The sequence below is a fragment of the Protopterus annectens genome, chromosome 2.part0 (assembly GCF_019279795.1).
Source record: "Protopterus annectens isolate FY-2018-M chromosome 2.part0, PAN1.0, whole genome shotgun sequence".
NCBI classification, from domain to species: Eukaryota; Metazoa; Chordata; order Ceratodontiformes; family Protopteridae; genus Protopterus; species Protopterus annectens.
This window is the reverse complement of record NC_056728.1, coordinates 44,633,049-44,655,724: the sequence shown is the minus strand read 5'-3', so window position 1 is coordinate 44,655,724 and position 22,676 is coordinate 44,633,049. Positions and strand designations below refer to the sequence as shown.

General features: G+C 42.7%; 1 protein-coding gene across 4 annotated transcripts in view; it reads left to right on the top strand.

Moving 5' to 3' along the window:
* Window positions 1-22,676, top strand: part of HYLS1 (HYLS1 centriolar and ciliogenesis associated) — a 418,183-nt gene that overhangs the window by 153,283 nt on the left and 242,224 nt on the right. For all 4 annotated transcript variants that reach the window (XM_044060530.1, XM_044060529.1, XM_044060528.1 and 1 more), the window contains one exon: window positions 18,764-18,912. In XM_044060530.1, the coding sequence (XP_043916465.1) occupies window positions 18,764-18,912 (149 nt within the window). The remainder of the gene's footprint in view (window positions 1-18,763; window positions 18,913-22,676) is intronic.

Below are 22,676 nucleotides of genomic sequence, written 5' to 3'. Positions count from 1 at the left end.
CAGTCTTGAGGCTAGTACTTTTTTCTTCTTCCCAGCACCCTTCTTCCTCCTGCCATCCACTGTGTTTTTCATATAAGTATAAATCCTGCTTTCTCTTAAAGGTCATTAGACCCCCCCAGTCAGATTCTGTATTTTCGTGCATCTCCTTAATGCTATTGATTAACTTCCTACTTATCTGTACTAAATGAAGTTGACATATTTTGTTGCACAGGCTTCTAATATTAACTCATTAGCCTTTTCATTCTTTCTTTACATCGTTCATTCACTCCATCTCCTTTATGCACCTTTTACATGTTTTTGTTCTCTCTGCCATTTCCTGTCAGTTCCCCTCATATGGCCTATCATGCACTTTCCCATCTTCCGTCTGCCTAAGCTCCTTTGCTATTGCACTTTATTGTCATTTTCAAACATGCTTATTTTGCACATGGCACTACGACATCTGTCAAAAGACATTCCCTTTTTCTCTTCATATATGCATTTCTTATATTCCTTAATTATTTCTAGTCGGTTACTCCTATGTGCAACATTATTCTGTAGTTTTTTTTTTTTTTTTTTTTTTTTTTTGCTTAAGATGTATTACTGTTTTCAGATGTTCATCGTGTTTCACTGTTGCAGTCATTACAATTGGGTTATCCTGCTGTCAGGCTACCCGCAGTCGGCCTGAGTTCCAAAGTCTAGGTCCGGCGTCGGTTGCTGTCGCCTCCTCCCTGACGTCAGTGTGCCAGGGGTATAAAAGATGCAGCCGACGCCATTTTCTTCAGTCTTTCTTGCTGCGCGGTACCCGAAGCAAAAGCAGTTCGCAAGTGCCGGTCGGCCGACTCCTGAAGTTTTTCAACTTCGAATTTCAGATCCGAAGTCTTCATTAAAGCTAAGTACCCCGTTGGGGAAACTTTTTTCTTGCTCCAGACCGATGTCAGAAAAAGTTAATAACTGTATTTCTTGTGGGAAGCAAATACCTCATCATATAAGGATTTTCATTCTTACTGTATTCCTTGCCTAGGCCCTGACCATAACGTTGCTAGTCGTTGGTTTTGTGCTAGATTTAACCAACGCACTATTAAGCGTCGGTACGATTTTGCATTCCATTACTTTGGCAGAAGATTTAATTATATAATGCCGTCGGATCAGCCGACTACCGGAGTTTACAAAAAACGAAAAGAAAAGGACAGGCATCCGAGATCCAAAACAGACGACGAGGCTTCTTCTAGGCCTTTCGCCGGTTCTCAGTGAGGCGCTTTCGCAGCCCCTGACACCAGCTACCTCAGAGCCACAGGCCGCTTCCATCTCCCACGTGGAGCCGACTTGGCCTCTGGAAACTCAAGGTATTGGACATTCGGAAACTATTCCCTCAGATGGGTCCGGAGCCACTGAGTAGGCATCGGCTTCTGAGGGTGTTTTCAGGCCTACACAGTTATATGTGAAACCTTCTTCAGCTACAAAGGGAAAGACTAAAGCAGCTCTAAAGACAAAGAAACAAGTACAGTATTCACCTGGACAGGCCTCCATGCCTAAAAAACAGATGCTTAAAATGGCCGAAGACCTTATTACTTTGATTAGGGGTTCCCATCCCCCTCCTGAAAAGAGGCCTAGGCAAGACTTAGAATATGAATCTTCAGAACAGGTTTCCATTTCCTCTGATTCCTCCTCTGAACAGGATTACTCTGTTCCTTCCTATGAGGATTTTGATGCTGAAGAATCTATCCCTTCAGCCTCTCCTCCTGAGGATTATTCTTTTGGGTAAACACTGCATACTATTTGGGTAAACACTGCATACTATGAGGGAGCATTTCCACTGGGAGAGCCAGGACTACTCAGAATCCAAGAAAAGGCTCAGAGACTTCCTTTTATTGCCCCAGCACAGGCCCCTTGCAATCCTGCCTGTTTTAGACATTGTAGATGATGTATTTTCAGAGTCCAGTTTTTCTCCAGACTCTACCACCAGCCCCTGTTAAGCCAGACAGATACTATAGGGTTCCTGATTCACATACATTTCTCTATAAGAACCCTGCAGCTGACCCAGAAACCATCTATCAGGGTCCCAAAGGGGTCAAGGCTTCTACTGCAAAAAAACCTATCCCCTCTGATAGGGATTCTAGGGCCCTAGACAGATGGGGCAAAAAGATTTATACCTCTGCTACCTTGGCTATAAGAGCCTTAAATTGCCAATTTCATATGCTTAAGTATCAGCAATATCTTATGTCTTTGCTTAAACAGAAAATGTCAGCAAATACAGAATGTGCAGACAATAAAGAAATGCAGGATTTATTACATGCAGCTGAACAAGTTGGAAAGCATACTTTGCAATGTGGTTTTGATTCTCTTGAGGCCTCCTGCAGGGACGCTGTAACAGGTTCTGTCATTAGGAGGCATGCTTGGTTGAAAGAATAAAATTTGCCGGATCATGTTAAAGCAAAATTATTAAACGCTCCTTTACAGCATGATACTTTGTTTAGTGCTAAAGCAGAAGAGGTGTTGAAGAAAATGGAGGACAAATCTAAATCTATGCAAACAGTCAAGGATTTCTTGCAGGTACAGCCTCCCAGATTTAGCAGGAACTGGCCTACAAAAAATTGGTCCTTTCCAGTGTCAGATAGACCACAAAGGGGCAGATACAGACTCCACAGAGGCAGCTCACAGCCCCAAGGCTCATACAGGCCTAAACAATGGGGTGCTTCTATCTCCAAGAGCGGAGAGGAAAAATCACAGCCATACAGGAAACAGTCTCAATGACTTTCCACTTCCAGCACCAAGCACTTATCTTTTGGCAGCCCCTTTGGGGGGAAAACTAGCACATTTTTCACAAAATTGGCACATGATCACCCAGGACAAATGGTTTCTAAATATAGTTTCACAAGGCTACAGGTTCCATTTTCACACCCTGCCAAGGCAAAACGATATGCCAGACCTGCTTCACAATCAATGGGCAGAGGCACAAAAACAAGTTTCATCCCTCATGGACATGAGGGGCCATTCAACAATTACCAGAGCAAGAGCAGGGACAAGGATTCTATTCAAGACTGTTCTTGGTACCCAGAAAAGACAAAGCCTGGAGACCAGTACTGGACGTATCTATTCTAAACACATATCTGGATATTCCAAAATTCAAAATGTTGACTCTACAGCAGCTTCTGCCCATGTTGGGCAAGAAGGCTTGGCTTGTGACTTTAGATCTAAAAGAGGCATACCTGCATGTACCAATCAGACAAACATGCAGAAGATACCTCAGATTCAAAGCTGGCTCAATGCACTACCAATTCTCTGCACTGCCCTTTGGCTTATCTACTGTGCCCAGGGTCTTCACAAAGTGCCTGGAACCAGTAATTGCATTTTGCAGACAGAGGAATACAAATATATCCTTACTTGGACGACTGTCTTATTCAAGCGGAGAACAAGGACATTCTACTACAGCATCTGGCGTTTGTAAAAAGATTACTGACAAGTCTAGGATACTCAGTAAACAAGAAGAAATCAAAACACGTACCCTCTCGAGATAATATTCCTGGATGCAAGCTTAAATACAACTGCCCAGATGACTTACCTCACGCCAGACAAACACAGATAACTGACTACTTATTTCAAAGTGTTGGCAACAAAGACCCAGTTATCTGCAAGAAAAATTCTGCAGGCCGTGGGTTTCATGGCATCCTGCATTCTGCTAATTCCATATGCAAGACTACATATCAGGAAACTTTAATGGTATCTAAAAAGTGTTTGGACTCAACATTGCCACAGCGTGGAAACAATAATTACCCTCATTCCCTGCCTGCAACAGGAGTTTCGATGGTGGGCAAAAGCCTGTCACCACAACACGGGACAGTCACTCACCTTACCCACAGCCAGGCAGACATTGACAACAGATGCATCAGATTACGCCTGGGGGGCCCATATGGCAGGAAGATGTATTCAGGGCACATGGTCCGCAAGTCAATGCATCTACATATCAATCAAAAAGAGATGCTAACTGTTCAGAATGCCCTGACAGCCTTCAAGGATCTACTTCATCCAGGGCAACTACTAATAAAGACGGACAATGCTACAGTCATGTGGTACATAAACAAGCAGGGAGGCACACATTCCTACCCCCTCTGCAGGCTAGCCAAGTACATCTGCAAGCACAATTCCTGCTAGGAAGGATAAATACTCTGGCAGACGAACTAAACAGAAACCTAATGGATCCCCACGAGTGGAAATTGGATCCACAAGTCTTCAACATGATAACAAGAACCTGGGGATGCCCGGACCTAGACCTATTTGCCTCCCCTCACAACTACCAACTACAAAGATTCTGCGCAAGGACTTATCACAAGCAAGCATGGAAAGTGGATGCTGTATCTTTCAGCTGGAAGAATCTAACAGTATATGCCTTTCCTCCCCAAGGTACTCCTCAAGGTAAGGCAAGAGAAACCAAAAATGATACTGATTGTCCCAGACTGGCCCCGCCAGCACTGGTGCCAAATCCTGAAGAGCTTGTCTCACTGCCCAGCCTGGACATTACCTCAAATTCCTCACTTATTGACCCAACAAGACAGTCAGATACTGCACAGCCAACTCAAGACCTTAAACCTGGCAGCATGGCAGATAATGTAGCTTTTCAAGACACACCTCTCTCTAAAGCAGTGATGGATGTTATTTTGGAGGCCAGGAGGCCTAGCACCAGAAAATCTTATGCAGACAAATGGAAGAGATTCTGTGCTTGGAACCAAGCACAAGGTATTGACACGATTGTTCCAAATATTCCTCAGATTTTGCAATACTTAACTGAGATGCTGGATAAAGACCTTTCCTCTTCATTAATTAAAATTCATGCCTCTGCCATTTCAGCTCATTACAATACGGAACCACCTATTTTTTCTCATCTGTTACTAAGACAGTACCTCAGAGGGGCCAAAAACATAAGACCTCCAAGGAGAGCACCAATACCTGGATGGGACCTCAACTATGTCTTGGAAAAACTCACACTGCCTCTGTTTGAGCCAGCCTCTGCAGCTGATATAAAATTCTTATCCTGGAAAACAGCTCTGCTCCTAGCAATAACCTCTGCTAGAAGAGTCTCAGAGTTACAGGCACTCATGGCTGTGGAACCTTTTATCATTTTCCATCCTGACAGGGTTTTGCTGAGGACAAACCCTACATTTATGCCTAAGGTAGTGTCCAGCGTGGCCCTTAACCAAACAATTCATTTGCCTACTTTTTATCTAAACCCACAGAATAAGGGTGAGAGAATTCTGCATTCTTTGGACATTCACAGACAGCTACGCATCTACTTGGACAGACCCAAAGCTTTCAGAAAGACTGAACAACTTCTAGTGGCATATGCTGCCGCATCACAAGGAAAGCCTATCTCAAAACAGACTATTTCAAAGTGGATAGGCCATTGCATTTGTTTCTGCTATTCACAGCGTGGCAAATCAGTGCCTAAGGGCATTAGGCCACATTCAACCAGAGCAGCAGCCACTTCAGCAGCCTTCCTCGGAGGAGTACCAACCAAAGACATCTTAGAGGCTGCAACTTGGAGTTCAGTGCATACCTTTACTAAGCACCATCACTTGCCTCTCTACTCTAAATCCAGGGCAGGCTTCGACACTGCAGTTCTGCAGGGGCCTGTTAGCCTCTCCTAATCCTATTTAGCTCCAGCCTCCCAACCTTAGCTTTGGGATTCAACCCAATTGTAATGACTGCAACAGTGAAACACGATGAACATAGTACAGTTGTGTACCTACCATAAATGTAGATGTTCGAGTGTATTCACTGTTGCAGTCCAGGTTACCCTCCCACCATCCCCCTTTTTTCTTTGCTGTGACCTATCTGTACCTTTCTACTCTATACAACCTATGTGGTGTATTTGCTTGTAGATGAAGGAAAAGTTGTTTTTTGTGCATGCTTGCTTATTGGCATAATTTAGCCTACCATTTTAGGGGCACCTGACATCTGGAGCAAGAAAAACTGAAGAAAATGGCATTGGCTGCATCTTTTATACCCCTGGCACACTGACGTCAGGGAGGAGGCGACAGCAACCGACGCCGGTCCTAGACTTTGGAACTCGGGCCGACTGCAGGTAGCCTGCCAGCAGGATAACCCAATTGTAATGACTGCAACAGTGAATACACTCGAACATCTACATTTATGGTAGGTACACAACTGTACTTTACCCTTTGAAGTAGTCCCCGACCATGAAGGCTGTATTTCATAATCTCTCATTCCCTCAATTTTCATATTTCTCCTGTAATGTGGCCCTCACATATCCTGTCATAACAAGGTTGCTTAAGTCCTTTTTCCTCTTTCGCTGTTTTAAAATGGAGTATGGGAATTAGGGGATGGCTAAGGAAGCAGCTGAATACTAATCCATGCTTATGCCTCAGATTCTTGCTGTCCAACGGTACAGCTTTTTCATCTGATGTTGTTAATCTTCATTCATTCGTTACTGATGGGTGTCTGATGTTCATCGTGCATACAGCTGCAGTCATAACAGATGGGTTCTCCTGCCGTCAGGCGGGCCCTCAGTCGGCCGAATTCCAAAGTCTAGGTCTGGCGTCGGTTGTCGTCGCTTCTTCCCTGACGTCAGTGCGACAGGGGTATAAAAGAACCAGCCGACGACATTTTCTTCAGTCTTTCTTGCTGCGTGGTGCCCGAAGCAGAAGCAGTTCGCAAGTGCCGGTCGGCCAGCTCCTGAGATTACGAAAAATTTGGAACCGAAGTCTTCTTAAAAGCTAAGTACCCCGTTGGGGAAACTTTTCTTGCCTCAGACCGATGTCAGACAAAGTTAATAATTGTATTTCTTGTGGGAAGCAAATACTGCATAAGGATTTCCATTCCCTCTGTATACCTTGTTTAGGCCCAGACCACGACGTCTCGGTCTGTCGCTTTTGTGCTACATTCAACAAACGCACTATTAAGCTGCTGGAGTTCGCCCAGCATTTTTTTGGGAAAGCATTTAACTATACTATGTCGTCGGATACTCTGACTCCGGTTTTGTCTAAAAAACGCAAAGACAAGGACCGACACTCAAGGTCCGCGGCCTCTACCGACACCACACCAAAGCCGACTACACGTGGTCCGGTTCTCAGTGAGGCGCCTACGCAGCCCCTGACTACCGACGACACATCTTTGGCGGTGTCTCCTGTACCTGAGGTCACAGGCTCCTCGGCCCACACCCCTACTACATATACCGAAGCCACTCTTGGCGTTGAAACACAGAATGTGGACAGGTCCACCTCCACTCAAGGTGTCTTCAGACCTTCCTCTTCTTTCTCCATCAAGGCTTTCACCAAGTCTAAAGCAACCATGCACCCTAAGAGACCAGCTACACAGGGCCCATCTCCAGGCCCCATGCCTAAGAAACAGATGCTTAAAATGGCTGAGGATTTAATTACTCTAATCAGAGGTTCTCAGCCACCTCCGGACAAAAGACCCAGAGTGGAGGAAGATTTCCCCTCCTCTGATCAGGGCTCCATTATTTCAGAACACTCTGATTATCAGGAACAGTCTTACTCCCCTTTTGAAGACTCTGATGCAGAGGAGTCTATTCCTTCTGTATCCCCCCCTGAGGATTACTCATTTGGGGAAACTCTGCATACCTTAAGGGAACACTTCCACTGGGAAGGGCAGGATTATTCAGATTCCAAGAAAAGGCTCAGGCAATTTCTTTTGTTACCCCAGCACAGGCCTCTGGCTACCTCCTGTCTTGGACATCCTAGATGATGTTTACTCGGAGGCCTGCCTTAACCCGGACTCTCTTCCTCCAGCTCCAGTTAAACCTGACAGGTACTACAGGGTTCCTGACTCACACCAATTTCTATACAAAAGCCATGCTGCTGACCTAGAAACCATCTCACAGGGGCCCAAGGGAGTTAAGGCCTCCATTGCCAAAAATCCATTGCCTTCCGAGAGAGATTCCAGATCCTTAGAAAGGTGGGGAAAAAAGGTATATACCTCGGCTACCTTATCCATGAGGGCCTTAAACTGTCAGTTTCATATGCTAAAATACCAACAGTTTCTGTTATCTCAATTGAAAAGTAAATTGTCACAACCTGAACAACCAGACGTGAAGGAGTTGCAGGATTTGATGCATAGTGCAGAACAAGTGGGTAAACATACCTTACAATGTGGTTTTGATGCTCTAGAGGCCTCATGTAGAGCTGCTGTTACAGGCTCAGTCATACGTAGGCATGCCTGGCTCAAGGAACAAGCCTTGCCTGATCATGTCAAAGCTAAATTACTAGACGCCCCTCTTCAAAAGGATGTACTATTTGGGGCAAATGCTGAGGAAACCAAAAAGTGTATTAGGCACTTAAATTACCAAAAAACAAATCCACAGTGCCTACGAAAGGGAAAAACTCGTCGTTTTGATTGATAAAAACTGTTTTTATTGTCACAATCCAATATTAACGCTCCTTCCAAACATACGTTTTCGTCCACCCTGGACTTCATCAGATAACTGGCTTTTGCCAATTAATACATTTATATATCTTTATTCAATTAGTTCATTAAAACCAGTCCAATGAAACAGCCCAATTTCATTCAAATTCATCAAATCAAATTCATTGTAATGGCTCATAAATATTCATTAGTTAAAACATAAACCAAATATGTGTTAAAAATTCTTTATGATGTTGAATTTTTGTTTGCCTACCTAAAATTCTTTATAAACATGCTTAATACCTATTATTTAAGTAAATAAGAATGTTAAAAACCTTAGAAATAAAATAATTTGTTTCTCTTATAAATAAATACTTAAGAACATTCACATTAAAAACATTCACATTAAAATGCTGTTTATTTCTTTAGAGTCTTGCCCCCTCTAGTGTCTCTTTGTTGTTATTACAGTTAAAGTTTGTTTGATTTTATTTTCAACAAGGACGCAATAGATAGGTAGTCATTTAGTCCTGGTTCTTTTCCTGCTTCTAAGCTAACCTGCCACCATAGCTCTTTGCTTTCAAGAACTTCTTCCCAGGGGCCACCTCTACTATCTGTCTTAATTTGTTCTAACACTAAAAATCTAAAACTGCACCCATTGCAAATTTCACTATGTTTATAAAGTGCATTTATTTCCTTCCCCTTATTAATGTCATAAATATGCTTGTAGATTCTTTTTTTGAGTTTTCTTTCCATCTTACCTACATAAAAAGATTGGCACTTCCCACACACCACTAAATACACTACTCTACTTGAATCACAATTATAAAACCCTTTGCTCTTAATGTTTCTTTTTCTACTACAAATGTTAACCTCATTTGTATTCATAATGTACGGACATTGGTGACATTTCCCACATTTAAAAGTTCCTTTCTTTTTGTTATTTAATCCCGTTTTATTAAATCCTGTTCTTTCCAGTATGCCCTTCAAATTTGGAGCATTTTTATATATTATTTTAGGTTGTATCTTTTTTATTTCATCTATATCAGTAACGAAAAAATAAACCATTCCTTTTCCAGAATTTTTCTCAAGTTCTTATTAACTGAATTATATTCTACCACTAAACTCTTTTGATACCCTTTCACTAAGTTTTTTTCTTTATTGTTTCCTTCATCAAGATGACCATCAAATGTTACCCCTTTTATGGGTTGGAATCTATCAATCCTTCCTTCTTCCACTTCTTTTCTAATTTTTTCTACAAAATCTTTTGGGTATCCTCTATCTTTGAACATTTTTTCTAGCTTTTCACATTCTTTTATAAAGTCAGTTTGATTACTGGTCATTCTGGAACCCCTTACAAACTGACCCTTCACAATATTCTTCTTACAATGTAAGGGGTGTCCACTTTCATAATGTAAGTAAGAATTCACGTAGGTGTCCTTTCTATGTACTTTAGTTTCAGATTGGCCATCCTTTTTATAGAGTTCCACATCAAGGTATTTTAAACTATCAAAACTCATAGTGTATGTAAATTTTAAGAAACTGGTGGTCTGATTTATATATTCAAAAAATTCATAAAATGTTTCTTCTCCTCCAGTCCAAAACATAACTATATCGTCGAGAAATCTACGGTATATTAACCAATACTTACTGAAACAAGAATTAAGTACATATTTTTCTTCCCATTTACTTAAAACGATATTTGCAAATGTTGGTGCACATGCTGCACCCATGGACACACCTGAGATTTGTTGGAAAAATTTTCCTCCAAACATAATAAAATTATTTTTCAATATTGTGTCCATGAGTGCGATTGTACTTATTTTTTCATCTTGTGTCATCTTTTTATCAGAAAATATACTTTCTTCGAATATCTCCATTCCTTCTTTACATGGTATACTGGAAAACAAGTCTATTATATCTATGGTAATAAATAACGGGTCCTTTTTATATAATTCAGCTTTTAATTCCCTAAGAAAGTCCCATGAATCTTTCAAAATCACTTTTTTATTCACCCAAATATGTTTCATTTTAAAATCTACATATTTCGCCAGTGGTGTTGTTTTCGACCCCTCAGCAGATACTATGGGTCGTAGAGGGGGGTTGTTTAAATTCTTATGAATTTTTGGAACTCCAAAAATTGTTGCAATTCTGGGTTTATTTACTTCCAAGTACCTATATGTTTTCTCATTAATAACATTTTCAAATAATAAATCCTGAATTAATAGATCAATTTTACAATAGGCCATATTAACTTCATTTCTAGATACTGTTTTATACTTGGTTTCATCCCTCAAGATATCATTCATTTTCCCTTCATATATTATTTTGTCCATTACAACTATCCCCCCTCCCTTGTCTGGTTTCATTATTCTTATAAAGTGATTGCTTTGTAAATCTTTTAATATTTCTTTTTCTTCACTATTCAAATTATTGTAATGTATAAAAGATTATTTATTGTTTTCTTGGGACTTCCTTACCTCTCTTTCCAATACAGTTTCAAAATTCTTAATCTGAGGTATTAATGGTGGGTTATAAATTGATTTTCTAGAAAGTTCACTTTCAATCATATTATTTCTATTGAATCCTGCTCTTGAAGCCATTACTTCTAAATTCAATTTCCTTGTAAATATTTTCACTTCAAGTAATGTATTTGTAATGTCTCCTCTGCTATAGGGCATATATTTCAGACCTTTACTAAACAAACTAAAATGTCCTTTTGTCAAAACTAAATTACTAAAATTATAAATAGTAAAATCCTGATAAATGTTTTTAATGTTGTCTGAAACAATAATGTCTTGAGCTACTTCTGAACCAATGTGGGTAGGGGTACATTTCAATACTGTCTCCCTCTCCCCTTTCTCCCCCCTATGTGAAAATTTCTTGACTCATGGTGATTATGTTCATATCTCGTTTCATCTCTCTCTAATGGGGGAAATTCTTCATCGTAATTTTTATCATCCCATCCACTATCTCTATTAGAATTGTTCCATTTTTCTCTATGTTTATACTTGCCCCATTTAGTCTGGGGTGGACCAGGGTAACTAGTATTAGTGTTGTATTCATTGATGTCCCTCCTTAATTTAGACATTTTTCTTTGGATAATATCATCACATTTACCATCAATATCTTCCCTTAACTTAAAATAATTTTCCTTTTCTTCTTTAATTCCAAAAACTAAATAATTCTTAATGTGTGCATACAACTCATCTATTTCCTTCTTTAAGGAGGTCTGTTTTCTATCATTTTCTTCTATAATTAATTTTACTATCTCTAAACCACATTTATTAAATGTCTTTATTAGACTCTGATGAAAAATGGAACCTACTTCCACATTGTTTGGATATTTATAAACTATTGAACAAGACATTCTGTCAGGTAGGCATTTTCTAAGGTATATGTTCTAAATTTCAACATCATAGTATGCAATTTGTTCAGTTTCACTACATAGGAATCATTTTCACCAATTACATGTTTTTTCTTATAACCAATTGTTCCATTACTATCCATTTTGAAACAAAAGTCTTTTTTCAACCATTCGTTGGTTGTAGCATTTTTAAAATTTACAGTACCTTGAAGTGCTGCAGAGGAACGTCCAGTCCTCGCTCTAGCACCTAAACCATGAAAATCACCATTCTCAAAATCCGCTTCCCCTGCTTCCACCTGTAACGCCCTCGGTGTTGATCCTGAATCAAAGCTGGAAAAATTGTATTCTTTTGGGTCGCCGGCATCCTCCAAATCGCCAATAAGCTCCCTTTTTCTTTTTGTTTTATTTCCGACCAGCTTTCCACTTTCGTTGGCGTTTACACGCACGTTATTCCCATTAGATAGAAGGTTTTGGCAGAGGGGCGTCAACAAGTCAGTGAGCTCTGTCAATTGTCCAGTGAGCTTCCTGGATTCACCTACTTCCTCTTGTCCTTCAGAGCTCATTTTTGAAAAACGAATTGAGCTTCCCTGTCGAAAACACGAACTAACCAAAGTCAACCAAAAAGTGTATTAGGCACGTAAATTACCAAAAAACAAATCCACAGTGCCTACGAAAGGGAAAAACTTGTTGTTTTGATTGATAAAAACTGTTTTTATTGTCACAATCCAATATTAACGCTCCTTCCAAACATATGTTTTCGTCCACCCTGGACTTCATCAGATAACTGCCTTTTGCCAATTAATACATTTATATATCTTTATTCAATTAATTCATGCCCCTCTTCAAAAGGATGTACTATTTGGGGCAAATGCTGAGGAAGTATTACGGAAAATGGAGGAAAAGGCTAAATCAATGCAAACTGTGAAAGAATTTCTGCAGGTTCAACCCCCACGTTTTAGTAGAAATTGGCTTTCCAAAAACTGGTCCTTTCCTGCCACAGACAGACCCCAACGAGGCAGATACAGGCGCCCGAGGGGCAGAGGACAATCACAAGGATCGTACAGAGGCAGACAATGGCAAGCTCCTACACAAAGAGGTGGTGAGGACAACTCGCAATCTTTCAGAAAGCAAACCCAATGACTTTCCCCTTTGCATGCCAACCAGGTCTCAAATGGCAGCCCCCTTAGGAGGAAAGCTGGCACTATTCTCAAAAAATTGGCATGTTGTCACAAAGGACAAATGGATCCTGGACATTATAAACAGAGGCTACAAATTCCATTTTCATACCCTTCCAAAAATGAGAGGCATGCCAAACCTGCCACACAATCAAAGGGCAGAGGCACAAAAGCAAATTTCAGATCTTATAAACATGAAAGCTATTCAAGAGGTACCTACACACGAACAAGGTCAAGGTTTTTATTCCAGACTATTTCTGGTGCCAAGGAAGGGAAAAGATTGGAGACCTATTTTGGATCTTTCCATCCTCCTACTCGTACCAAAATTCAAGATGCTCACTCTACAGCAACTTCTTCCCATGCTGGGCAAGGAGTCTTGGCTGGTAACATTGGACCTCAAGGAGGCATACCTGCATGTCCCAATCAGACAAAATTGCAGAAGATACCTCAGATTTCTTGCAGGTTCAACCCATTATCAATTCACTGCATTGCCCTTTGGCTTATCTACTGCGCCCAGAGTATTCACGAAATGCCTGGCATCTGTAATTGCCTACTGCAGACTTCAAGGGATACAAATATACCCTTATTTGGACGACTGCCTGATCCAAGCGGACAGCAAGCACATTCTTCTGAAACATCTGGCTTATGTAATAATGTTATTAAACTCTCTGGGATACACAGTCAACAAAGAGAAATCAAGGCTAATACCCTCTCGGAAGATAATTTTCCTGGGTGCCAATTTGGACACAAACACCCAGATGGCCTACCTCACGCCAGAGAAGCAAGGCAACTAATTCAATATTTCAGAACACTGGCAAATTGCACCAGGCTGACTGCAAGGAAAATCCTGCAGGCTCTGGGATTCATGGCATCTTGCATCTTACTAATCCCATGTGCAAAGCTGCATATGAGAAAACTACAATGGTACCTAAAAACATATGGTCTCAACACAGCCACAGTTTGGAAACAATAATACCACTAATTCCATGTCTGCAAAAGGAATTTCTGTGGTGGGCTCAAGCATGTCAAACAAACACAGGTCTTCCATTCAGCAAGCCTCAAGCAAATCAAGTCATCACAACAGACGCCTCGGACTACGCCTGGGGGGCGCACATGACAGACTGGTGCATTCAGGGCAAATGGTCCCAGAAAGAAAAGCACCTTCACATCAATCAAAAAGAAATGCTAGCAGTAATAAATGCTATTATAGCTTTCAAGGACCTTCTACAACCAGGTCAACTATTGATAAGAACGGACAACACCACAGGTATGTGGTACATAAACAAGCAGGGAGGAACACATTCTTATCCCCTATGCAGACTGGCCATGTCACTTTGGAACATGGCTATGGACTTACAAATGGAACTACAAGCACAGTACTTGCCAGGCAAGGAAAACACGCTGGCAGACAACCTAAGCAGGAATATAACAGATCCACACGAATGGAAGTTGCATCCAAAAGTTTTTACAGAAATAATCCAAGAATGGGGAAGGCCAGACATAGATCTCTTTGCCTCCCACAAAAATCATCAATTGACAAAATTCTGGATCTTCCATCCAAAGGCCTGGAGAGTGGACGCTCTCTCTTTCAGTTGGACATCAATGACAGTTTATGCCTTCCCGCCTCTTCCTCTGCTGCCCAAAGTCCTATTGAAGACCAGAGCAGACAGACCAAAGATGATCCTCATTGCTCCTCGGACTGGCCAAGGCAACACTGGTACCCACTCCTGAGGAGCCTGACGCATTCCCCACCATGGACCCTGCCTCTAATGCCTCTTCTTCTGACTCAGCACAGCTTCAAAACTCTTCACAGTCAGCTGAAAACACTCAATCTAGCCGCATGGAAGATTCCTTAGCATCGCAGCAGGCCCTACTCTCCAAGGAGGTGCAGGATGTCATTTTGGAGGCCAGAAGGCCATCAACTAGAAAAGCTTACTCCGCCAAATGGAAACGTTTTTGTGTCTGGAATGAGGAAAAGGGCCAGAGCCCTGGAAAACTGAATTTACCTCAAATACTACAATATTTGGCTGAACTGCTAAGCAGTGGACTTTCGTTCTCCTCCATCAAAATCCATGCCTCAGCCATTTCTGCAGAATACAACACTGATCCACCTTTATTCTCTCACCCTCTATTAAGACAGTTCCTCAGAGGGGCTAAGAATTTAAGACCTCCAAGAAAACAACCAATACCTGCTCTGGATCTTAATTTCATTCTGGAAAAACTGACTTTGCCTCCTTTTGAGCCAGCTGCCTCATCAGATTTACAATATTTGTCCTGGAAAACAGCTTTCCTTCTGGATATCACTTCAGCTCGTAGAGTTTCAGAACTACAGGCTCTTATGGCTGAACAGCCTTTTATCATCTTCCATCAGGACAGAGTTTCATTATGAACCAACCCATCCTTTATGCCTAAAGTGGTATCCAGGGTAGCTTTAAATCAGGCCATACATTTACCTACTTTTTATCCTAATCCTCAAAACAAAGGGGAAAGATTACTACATTCCTTGGACATCCACAGACAACTGCGTTATTATTTGGACAGAACAAAACCTTTCAGAAAATCAGAACAGCTTTTTGTGGCCTATGCGGTAGGAGCTCAAGGAAAGCCAATTTCCAAACAGACAATCTCAAAATGGATAGCCCACTGCATACGCTTTTGCTATTCCTTGCATGGCAAAACTGTACCTACAGGCATTAGAACTCATTCCACCAGGGCCACAGCCACCTCTGCAGCCTTCCTCAGAGGAGTTCCTACCAAGGATATTTTGGAAGCAGCCACTTGGAGTTCTGTGCATACCTTCTCCAAGCACTATAACCTACCATTATACTCCAAATCTAGAGCAGGCTTTGCCACTGCAGTCTTGCAGGGCATTTTGGCTCCTCCTAGTTCCACCTAGTGCCTACCACCCCTTTCTTAGCTTTGGGATTCTACCCATCTGTTATGACTGCAGCTGTATGCACGATGAACATAGTACAGTTTTGTACCTACCATAAATGTAGATGTTCGAGTGCTAATACAGCTGCAGTCCAGGTTTCCCTCCCTCCTTCCCCTCTAGGGGTATTCTTTTATGGTGTATTTGCTTGCAACTACTATTTTTTGATTATATTGCATTGCATTATTACATAATTTTATGTATTGCCTTCCTTCTGGGGGCACCTGACATCTGGGGCAAGAAAAACTGAAGAAAATGGCGTCGGCTGGTTCTTTTATACCCCTGTCGCACTGACGTCAGGGAAGAAGCGACGACAACCGACGCCGGACCTAGACTTTGGAATTCGGCCGACCGAGGACCCGCCTGACGGCAGGAGAACCCATCTGTTATGACTGCAGCTGTATTAGCACTCTAACATCTACATTTATGGTAGGTGCAAAACTGTACTTTCCGTCCACAGAACCGAGTTGGCCTTCATAACAAGCTTGCGCCAGCCAAAAAAACTCTCGAGCTAAGCTTACCCATAATGTCCCTCTCCCTGTTACCTCAGATCTCGTTTGCCACGTAGATATCAAGACGTGTGAAGCCATCTCTCAGCTAAGTCATTAAAAATTCTTTATTTCTTAGACCTTTTTAGTTTTTTTTTTGGTAAAACTATAATTTTCTTATACATTTTATTAATAGTTGCTTAAATTTACTACTTGTTTGAGTGCTTCTTTCCTATTTCATACCAAATTTGGTATTCTTTGTGCCATCGGCGGTACAGGCCTTTCATTACCTCTGAGGTAATTGTCAGTACCATTGCTGGTATCCCCTTTTTCCTTTTCTCTTCACCCGTTGGGTATTCGTATCTGTTGTTAAAAAAAAAAAAGATGTGTGTGTGTGTGTGTGTGTATATGTATATTTATATATATATATATATATATATAACGCACACTATTTCCTTTTCTTGATTGTGTGAGTGTGTATTCGTAATTGTTTGGAATTGTACTGTTGTTGGGGACTCTTGTTCCACTATAGATATACATATGAAGATATCTGATAAAAAGGGCTTTAAACAATGCGACCAATGTAACAGAAAAATGCAAAATTCGGATACCCATCTGTCTTGTGTTTACTGCATTTGTCTATTTAACCATCATGGGGGATATGTAAGGGCTTTAGCTCTCGCACTTTAAATGAGAGGAAAAAATAAATTAATCCTTACCGGTCTCCTAAAAACTCCCTTTTCAGAGGCTATTTCTGAGACGGAGGGCTCTCCCCTCCTAAAAAGGAACATAAACGAAGAAGCCATTCTGTTCCTTCTCCCCTCATGTTACTGACTGTTGGCCTTGTCTTTCACCTCAGCCCAGCATCATCAGAGTGCACAAACTAGAAGATAGGTTCCATACATACTTACTAGGTTTGCAGTCCAGGAGACCATTACAGAGCCTAGCCTAAATTTCCATCACCCCATAGCACTTTCTGGTTAAATGGCTTGCTGAAGTTTAACAGTAGGCGAATGAAGGGGGAAAGATTCAAACCCTGTACCCCTGGCATAGGAAACAGCTTTATTAGCACAGTACAGCTTTAGTCCTGTGCGGTAACTGCCATCTTTAATCCTCTGCGTTAACTGTGAGGCAGCAGGTAAAAAAACAACTAAAGCTTACTTACAACTATTTTACTTTCATGATTTCTCTCTCTCTTTTTGTTATGTTGATCCAGTTACTTGTTTATAATTTCTTCTTTCACCAACTTTATCATGCCAGAATAATGCAGCTTGTCTGGAGTCAGATTCATAGCTAGGGCAGGACAATGGGGTGGATGCTCCTGGTGCAAGTTGTAAGGGGCTGCGGTTGTCAGGTGTCATGGTGCAGGAGTGCAATACTAGTTTCATAGAAGCTATTGCTGCTTTCATGGTCATTGCTGAAGAGCACATTGTACTATTATTTAACTGTAATGAACAGCTTGCTTTGGTTTCAGAGCAGGAAATCAGAAGACCTTCTTTTGAGGCACGTGCCGTTTTAGTAAAATGTACTTCACACCAGCTGGTCTAGCTACTGCTTTAGCTGGAGTTGCATGTTTTCCAAAATTGCTATTTGGTTTGTAAAATATGTATGTAGCGTATGTACAGTAACTTTCTCTTTATCCCCATAAATTTCGTTTGAAATTAGTACTGTTCCCACTGGTTAGATTTTTCAGCATTCTTAAACCTATTTACACTCCATCCTCCTGTTGCTACAGAAACTTAACTGATATGCATTAGTAGCTATGCCTACAAATACTATGACCAGATTGCTCCATAGAAATTTTCAAGCTTGAATACACATTGAATGGAAGTACAGCTTTGTAAGTTGTCCAAAATACTTGTAAAATTTTAAATTACGTAACTTGTGAATGTTCATTTTTTCCCCCCTTCTCTTAAACTTCCTTTGAAACATTGTGGCCTTTTAGAAATGTTCATCAGTAAATAAGTTTGGACATTCTTTAACCTTCTTCATTTCCCTTTGAACATGAATATAGAATGCACAATTGATTATGTAGCATCTGTGCAGTAAAGAAAAGAAAAATTGCAAGTGCTCTTTTTATTTTTTTTACAGTGCTGAGTTGCATTTCTACTGGAAGCAAGCCTTTGGTTGGAGTATACCAGTTTAATGTTTTGCATGAGCCATGTTGAATAGCTTACAATAAAATTGCTGTAATTACTATGAAAAAACTTGTTACACACTGTCCACTAGTGAATTTTTTTATAATTCCAGTGTTCGCTTCAGTATGAAAAAATTCTTCACACTATTGCTTCTTAGCCTCTTTCCCTTACTTGGCTGTGTAGTACATCAGTGATGTATGTTCAGTGCCTCCTTGTATTGTCTTCCTGCTGTCTTTTTCTTTTTCCAGTTAAAAGTTGCAACCACCGAATTGGCATACGTGTGGTTATTAAACAATTATGTTTATTTACAGATGCGGTTAGTGACTTGGGGGAGAGGTTAAGTATACTTCAAGCTCATGGCGCTGAAACAGAGTCAGACTTAGAAAGTGTCGAAACATCTAGTTCCTGTTCCAGTAGAAGGCGTCCTTATTCTGCACATCCATTTCTGACAAGAGATCAAGTAAGTAAACAGTATTCTTCATTCTTTACTCATGATTTTACAAACTCAGTGCGAAGAAGAGTGAGAGAAAAAGTTCTTGTGATTGTACTAGTAAATATTTTACATCATGGAGCAAAGTAAACTCTCTGCTGTCACATTTATAAGGAAGGCATCTTTATCTGCAAACTGTTTTAGAAAGCCTGTGAAGCATTTGATCATTTAAGTGAAAGTTCATAACCCACACTGGGGATGTGTACCCTAAGTGTACATTAAATTAAGTAAAGGTGTGCATAGGACAAAGCCTCCTGTGTAGGAGGTTTGGGGACATGCACCCCTCATTACCCAGTTCTGGATATTTAACCTAGTTTCTTTTTCACCCATGTCTTTGTATTTAACTTGGTTTCTTATGTAGTTTCACATAAACAGGCAGATGCTGAATCAGGTCTTATTCAGGAGTACTCTAGCTACTCACTTAGTGACGAAGTGTGTTTGTTACACTCACTGTGTTTCCAGCATCTACATGAGGTATACAGAAGTCAGATCTGATAACCGGAGGCTGAACTGGGAGTGGGGGTAGTCTATGAAAAACACTTCAGAAACATGATTAGTCTGCAAGCTAAGGGGACTTAAATGAATGAAGTCTTAGGCTCTGAAGGACCTTCCCTGCAGATTTGTAATTGTATAGACAAATCAGAGGGCTCTGTTAACTTTCTTAATGATAACATTAGTAAATCGTATTTTCACTGCTGCTGTATAAATTGTGACATATGGGATTAGGCAGCAGATGGATGTCCACCCATCTGGCACAATTTCTTTGGCTTTCTGATGTCCATGTACAGGGTCAGCCTCCCCAAGCCACAGACATCAGTAGGATTCGTAATATAAAGGAAGGGATGGTTATAACAGTTTCAGTTAATTTTGTGTAGAACATTTTGACATTTGTCCGTCTGTGCCATCCAGTATAACCTTCAGTGCTGTGATAAGTACGCATTTTAGGATATTTTTCCTGTCTGCTTTTTAGAGTTGCATTGTTATTAATCTATTTGTGACTGACAGGTACCACTACAATTACTGCTTTACAGTCTCTATTTTGGCAGTTATGATCTGCAGAAAATAAACCCTAAATTTCTACTATTCATTGCATAAAATATTTGATCTGAAGTAGGCAGACTTCATTTGTCTGCAACCTGTGGGTATCTGATCCGACCTCGGATCCGAGCCGGCATTTCAAAAGCTTTAGGCTCCGAGCTCCTAGCTCCTCCCTCTACCCATAATCCCCTGCCAAGCCCTAACTGACCCCAGATTTCGTTTGCCGCTTTCAAGTTGCAACGGACTCCTCGAGCTCCTGGTTACAGATAAGAGTTTTTGACTAGAAATTTTTGGAAAACTTTAAATTTTATATTTTGATTAGTTAAAAGTGTATGTGTTAGGCTTTCCTCTGTCTATCTTTTTAATTTTTCTTCGGGTTTTGTGTAGTTTGTGTGCTTGTGTGTTCTGTGTGTTTGAGGCCTGTTAGGGCTTATGATGTCTGAAGCCCATAAGGCAGTGTTCTCTAAATGTACCGAGTGTGGCCATAAGCTGTCCCCAGCGGATGGCCACACTCTGTGCGTTAAATGCTTGGGGGTTGAACACCTGTCATCTGGTTGTACCATTTGTGCAGGGTTCAACCCCTGAGCTTTAAGGGAGCGGAGGTCGAAGCTCGTTCTGGCGGGACTTCTCCCTCCTGATGCGGCTCCGGCCTCTGCCCCTTCTAGCCAGCAGCCTTCTGTGGGTGCTGTGGTCTCCTCTCCCCCGGTTGGGACTCAACCTCCCACTAAAAAGCCGGAGGAGAGGGAGACTTCAAGGGAGAAAGAGAAGAAGGAGAGACACAAGGAGAGGCACCACAAACGGAGAGCCGAGACCTCAAGTTCGGCTCCTCTGTCTAAACGGGCCTCCCCTGTGTCTTCTAGATCTCCTCCTCCTCGGCTCCACTCCCCTCGGTTCTCCTCTGGGCTTGAGGAGGAGGAGGCTAGCCCTTCAGTGAGGTCCCCGAGGCGGCTCTCTAGGTCCGCTTCGGTGGCCTCAACTAGATCCACCTTTTCCATGAGCGAAGCAGACATGGACCGGATGATGAGGCGTTTCATCCAGGCCCAAATGCAAATGGGAGTGCTCTTAGCTCCCCCCCATCCGGGGGGGGCTTCGACCCCTTTTTTCGCCCCCCTTGGCTCCTTCTCCGACCCACACCCTGGGTTCGGAGCTTTCGGTGCCGGGCAGAGTTGGATCCGGGGGTGGGTCGGATCCGATAGGTCGGCACACCTCGGATCCGACCCATCCCTTGAGTGCTTCGGGTACTTCGGACCCGACCTCTCGGAGCCGAGGGCCGAGCCTCGGATCCAAGGGAGCTGGTGTGTCTTTGGCTCCGTATAAGTCGGAGCACACCGGTCTCTCGGATCCGACGGTTTCGGCTCCAACTCCGGTCCGTGCGTCGGATCCGAGTGGAGGTTGGCTCTCGGGGCTTAGAGAAGCTGGCTCCCCCTCGGCCTTCGACGTAGTGGAAAGGGCGCTGTTGAGGACTACCGGACCCCCGGTCCCTGCCACGGCTCCACCCCGCACTCCCTTGCAGTTGGGCCAGGCTCCCATCAGCCGGTCCCAGGGACAGCCCGCCTCGATGTCCCAAGTAGTTCCCTTGGAACATCCAGCTGCTGAAGAGGACTCCTCGGACAGTCCCCCCGAGGAAGTGCCTCAGAAGCGTAAGTGCAAAAGGAGGCACATGGACTCCCCAGAGTCCATTACCGAAGACACAGACTTGGATGAAGGGGAGGGCTCCCCAAGATCACCCCCAGAAGACGTCTCATTTGGAGACATTATGGAGATGTTAAGGATCGGGGGGGGGTGGTCTGCCCCCAAGGCCTCCTCAGACGAGTCTGTGTTCTTGGAGGCATTCGAGGCGGGCCCATCTACCTCTTGGGTGTCCCCTCCTGCCGATCCTCTGGTGGACCTTATATCCACCAGAGCATGGAAGGATCCAGACACCGTTGAGCCTGTACCTAAGCGTCCAGACCGTATCCTGAGCCCCCCGGCGGACCGCACTCACTGGAGCAAAGGCCCCCCGGTAGATGCCATGATGATGGCTGCAGCCACTAAGAGGGAGTTGGCACAGGAGAGTCCCTCTATGCATCCTCCGGGCAAGGAGTCCCGCTCGATGGATCGCATTGGGAAGCGAGTTTTTAGTTCAGCAACCTTCTCTTTGAGAGCGCTGAACTACATGGCTCACGTTATCAGGATGCAGCGGGACCTGATTAAAGAGTACGCTGCATCTCCCCCAGAGTCCATGTCGGGTGAGGACAAACAAGTGTACGCCACCCATATGGCCACTCTTAGAGCAGTTTCCAATACGTCTATGCGGCTACTTTCTCACGCTACCGAGGGAGCCGCTAGAGCTAGTGGAGCGGGCCTAGTCATGAGGCGTCAGGCCTGGCTCCGCCACTGTGATTTCGCAGAGCCCTTCAAGGCGACTTTCGCGAATGCCCCCTTTGATGGTTCTGCCTTGTTTGGCAAAACTGTTCGTGAAACGTTAGTCCAGAGCGAGAAGGACGGGAAGACGCTGTCTGCCGTTGGGAGTCCGCTTCTCAGCTCCCAAGAGGTCCTTCTCGAAGAACCAAAAGGGACAGAAGAAGATGTGGTTCCGGAAGTCGCAGCAGTCCCAACCTGCTCCGGATAACCAGTCCTTCCGTGGCAGAGGAGGACAGGGAGGTCACCGTCCTAGAGGCAGAGGGGCTCCTAGAAACTTTGGGTCCAGAGAACCT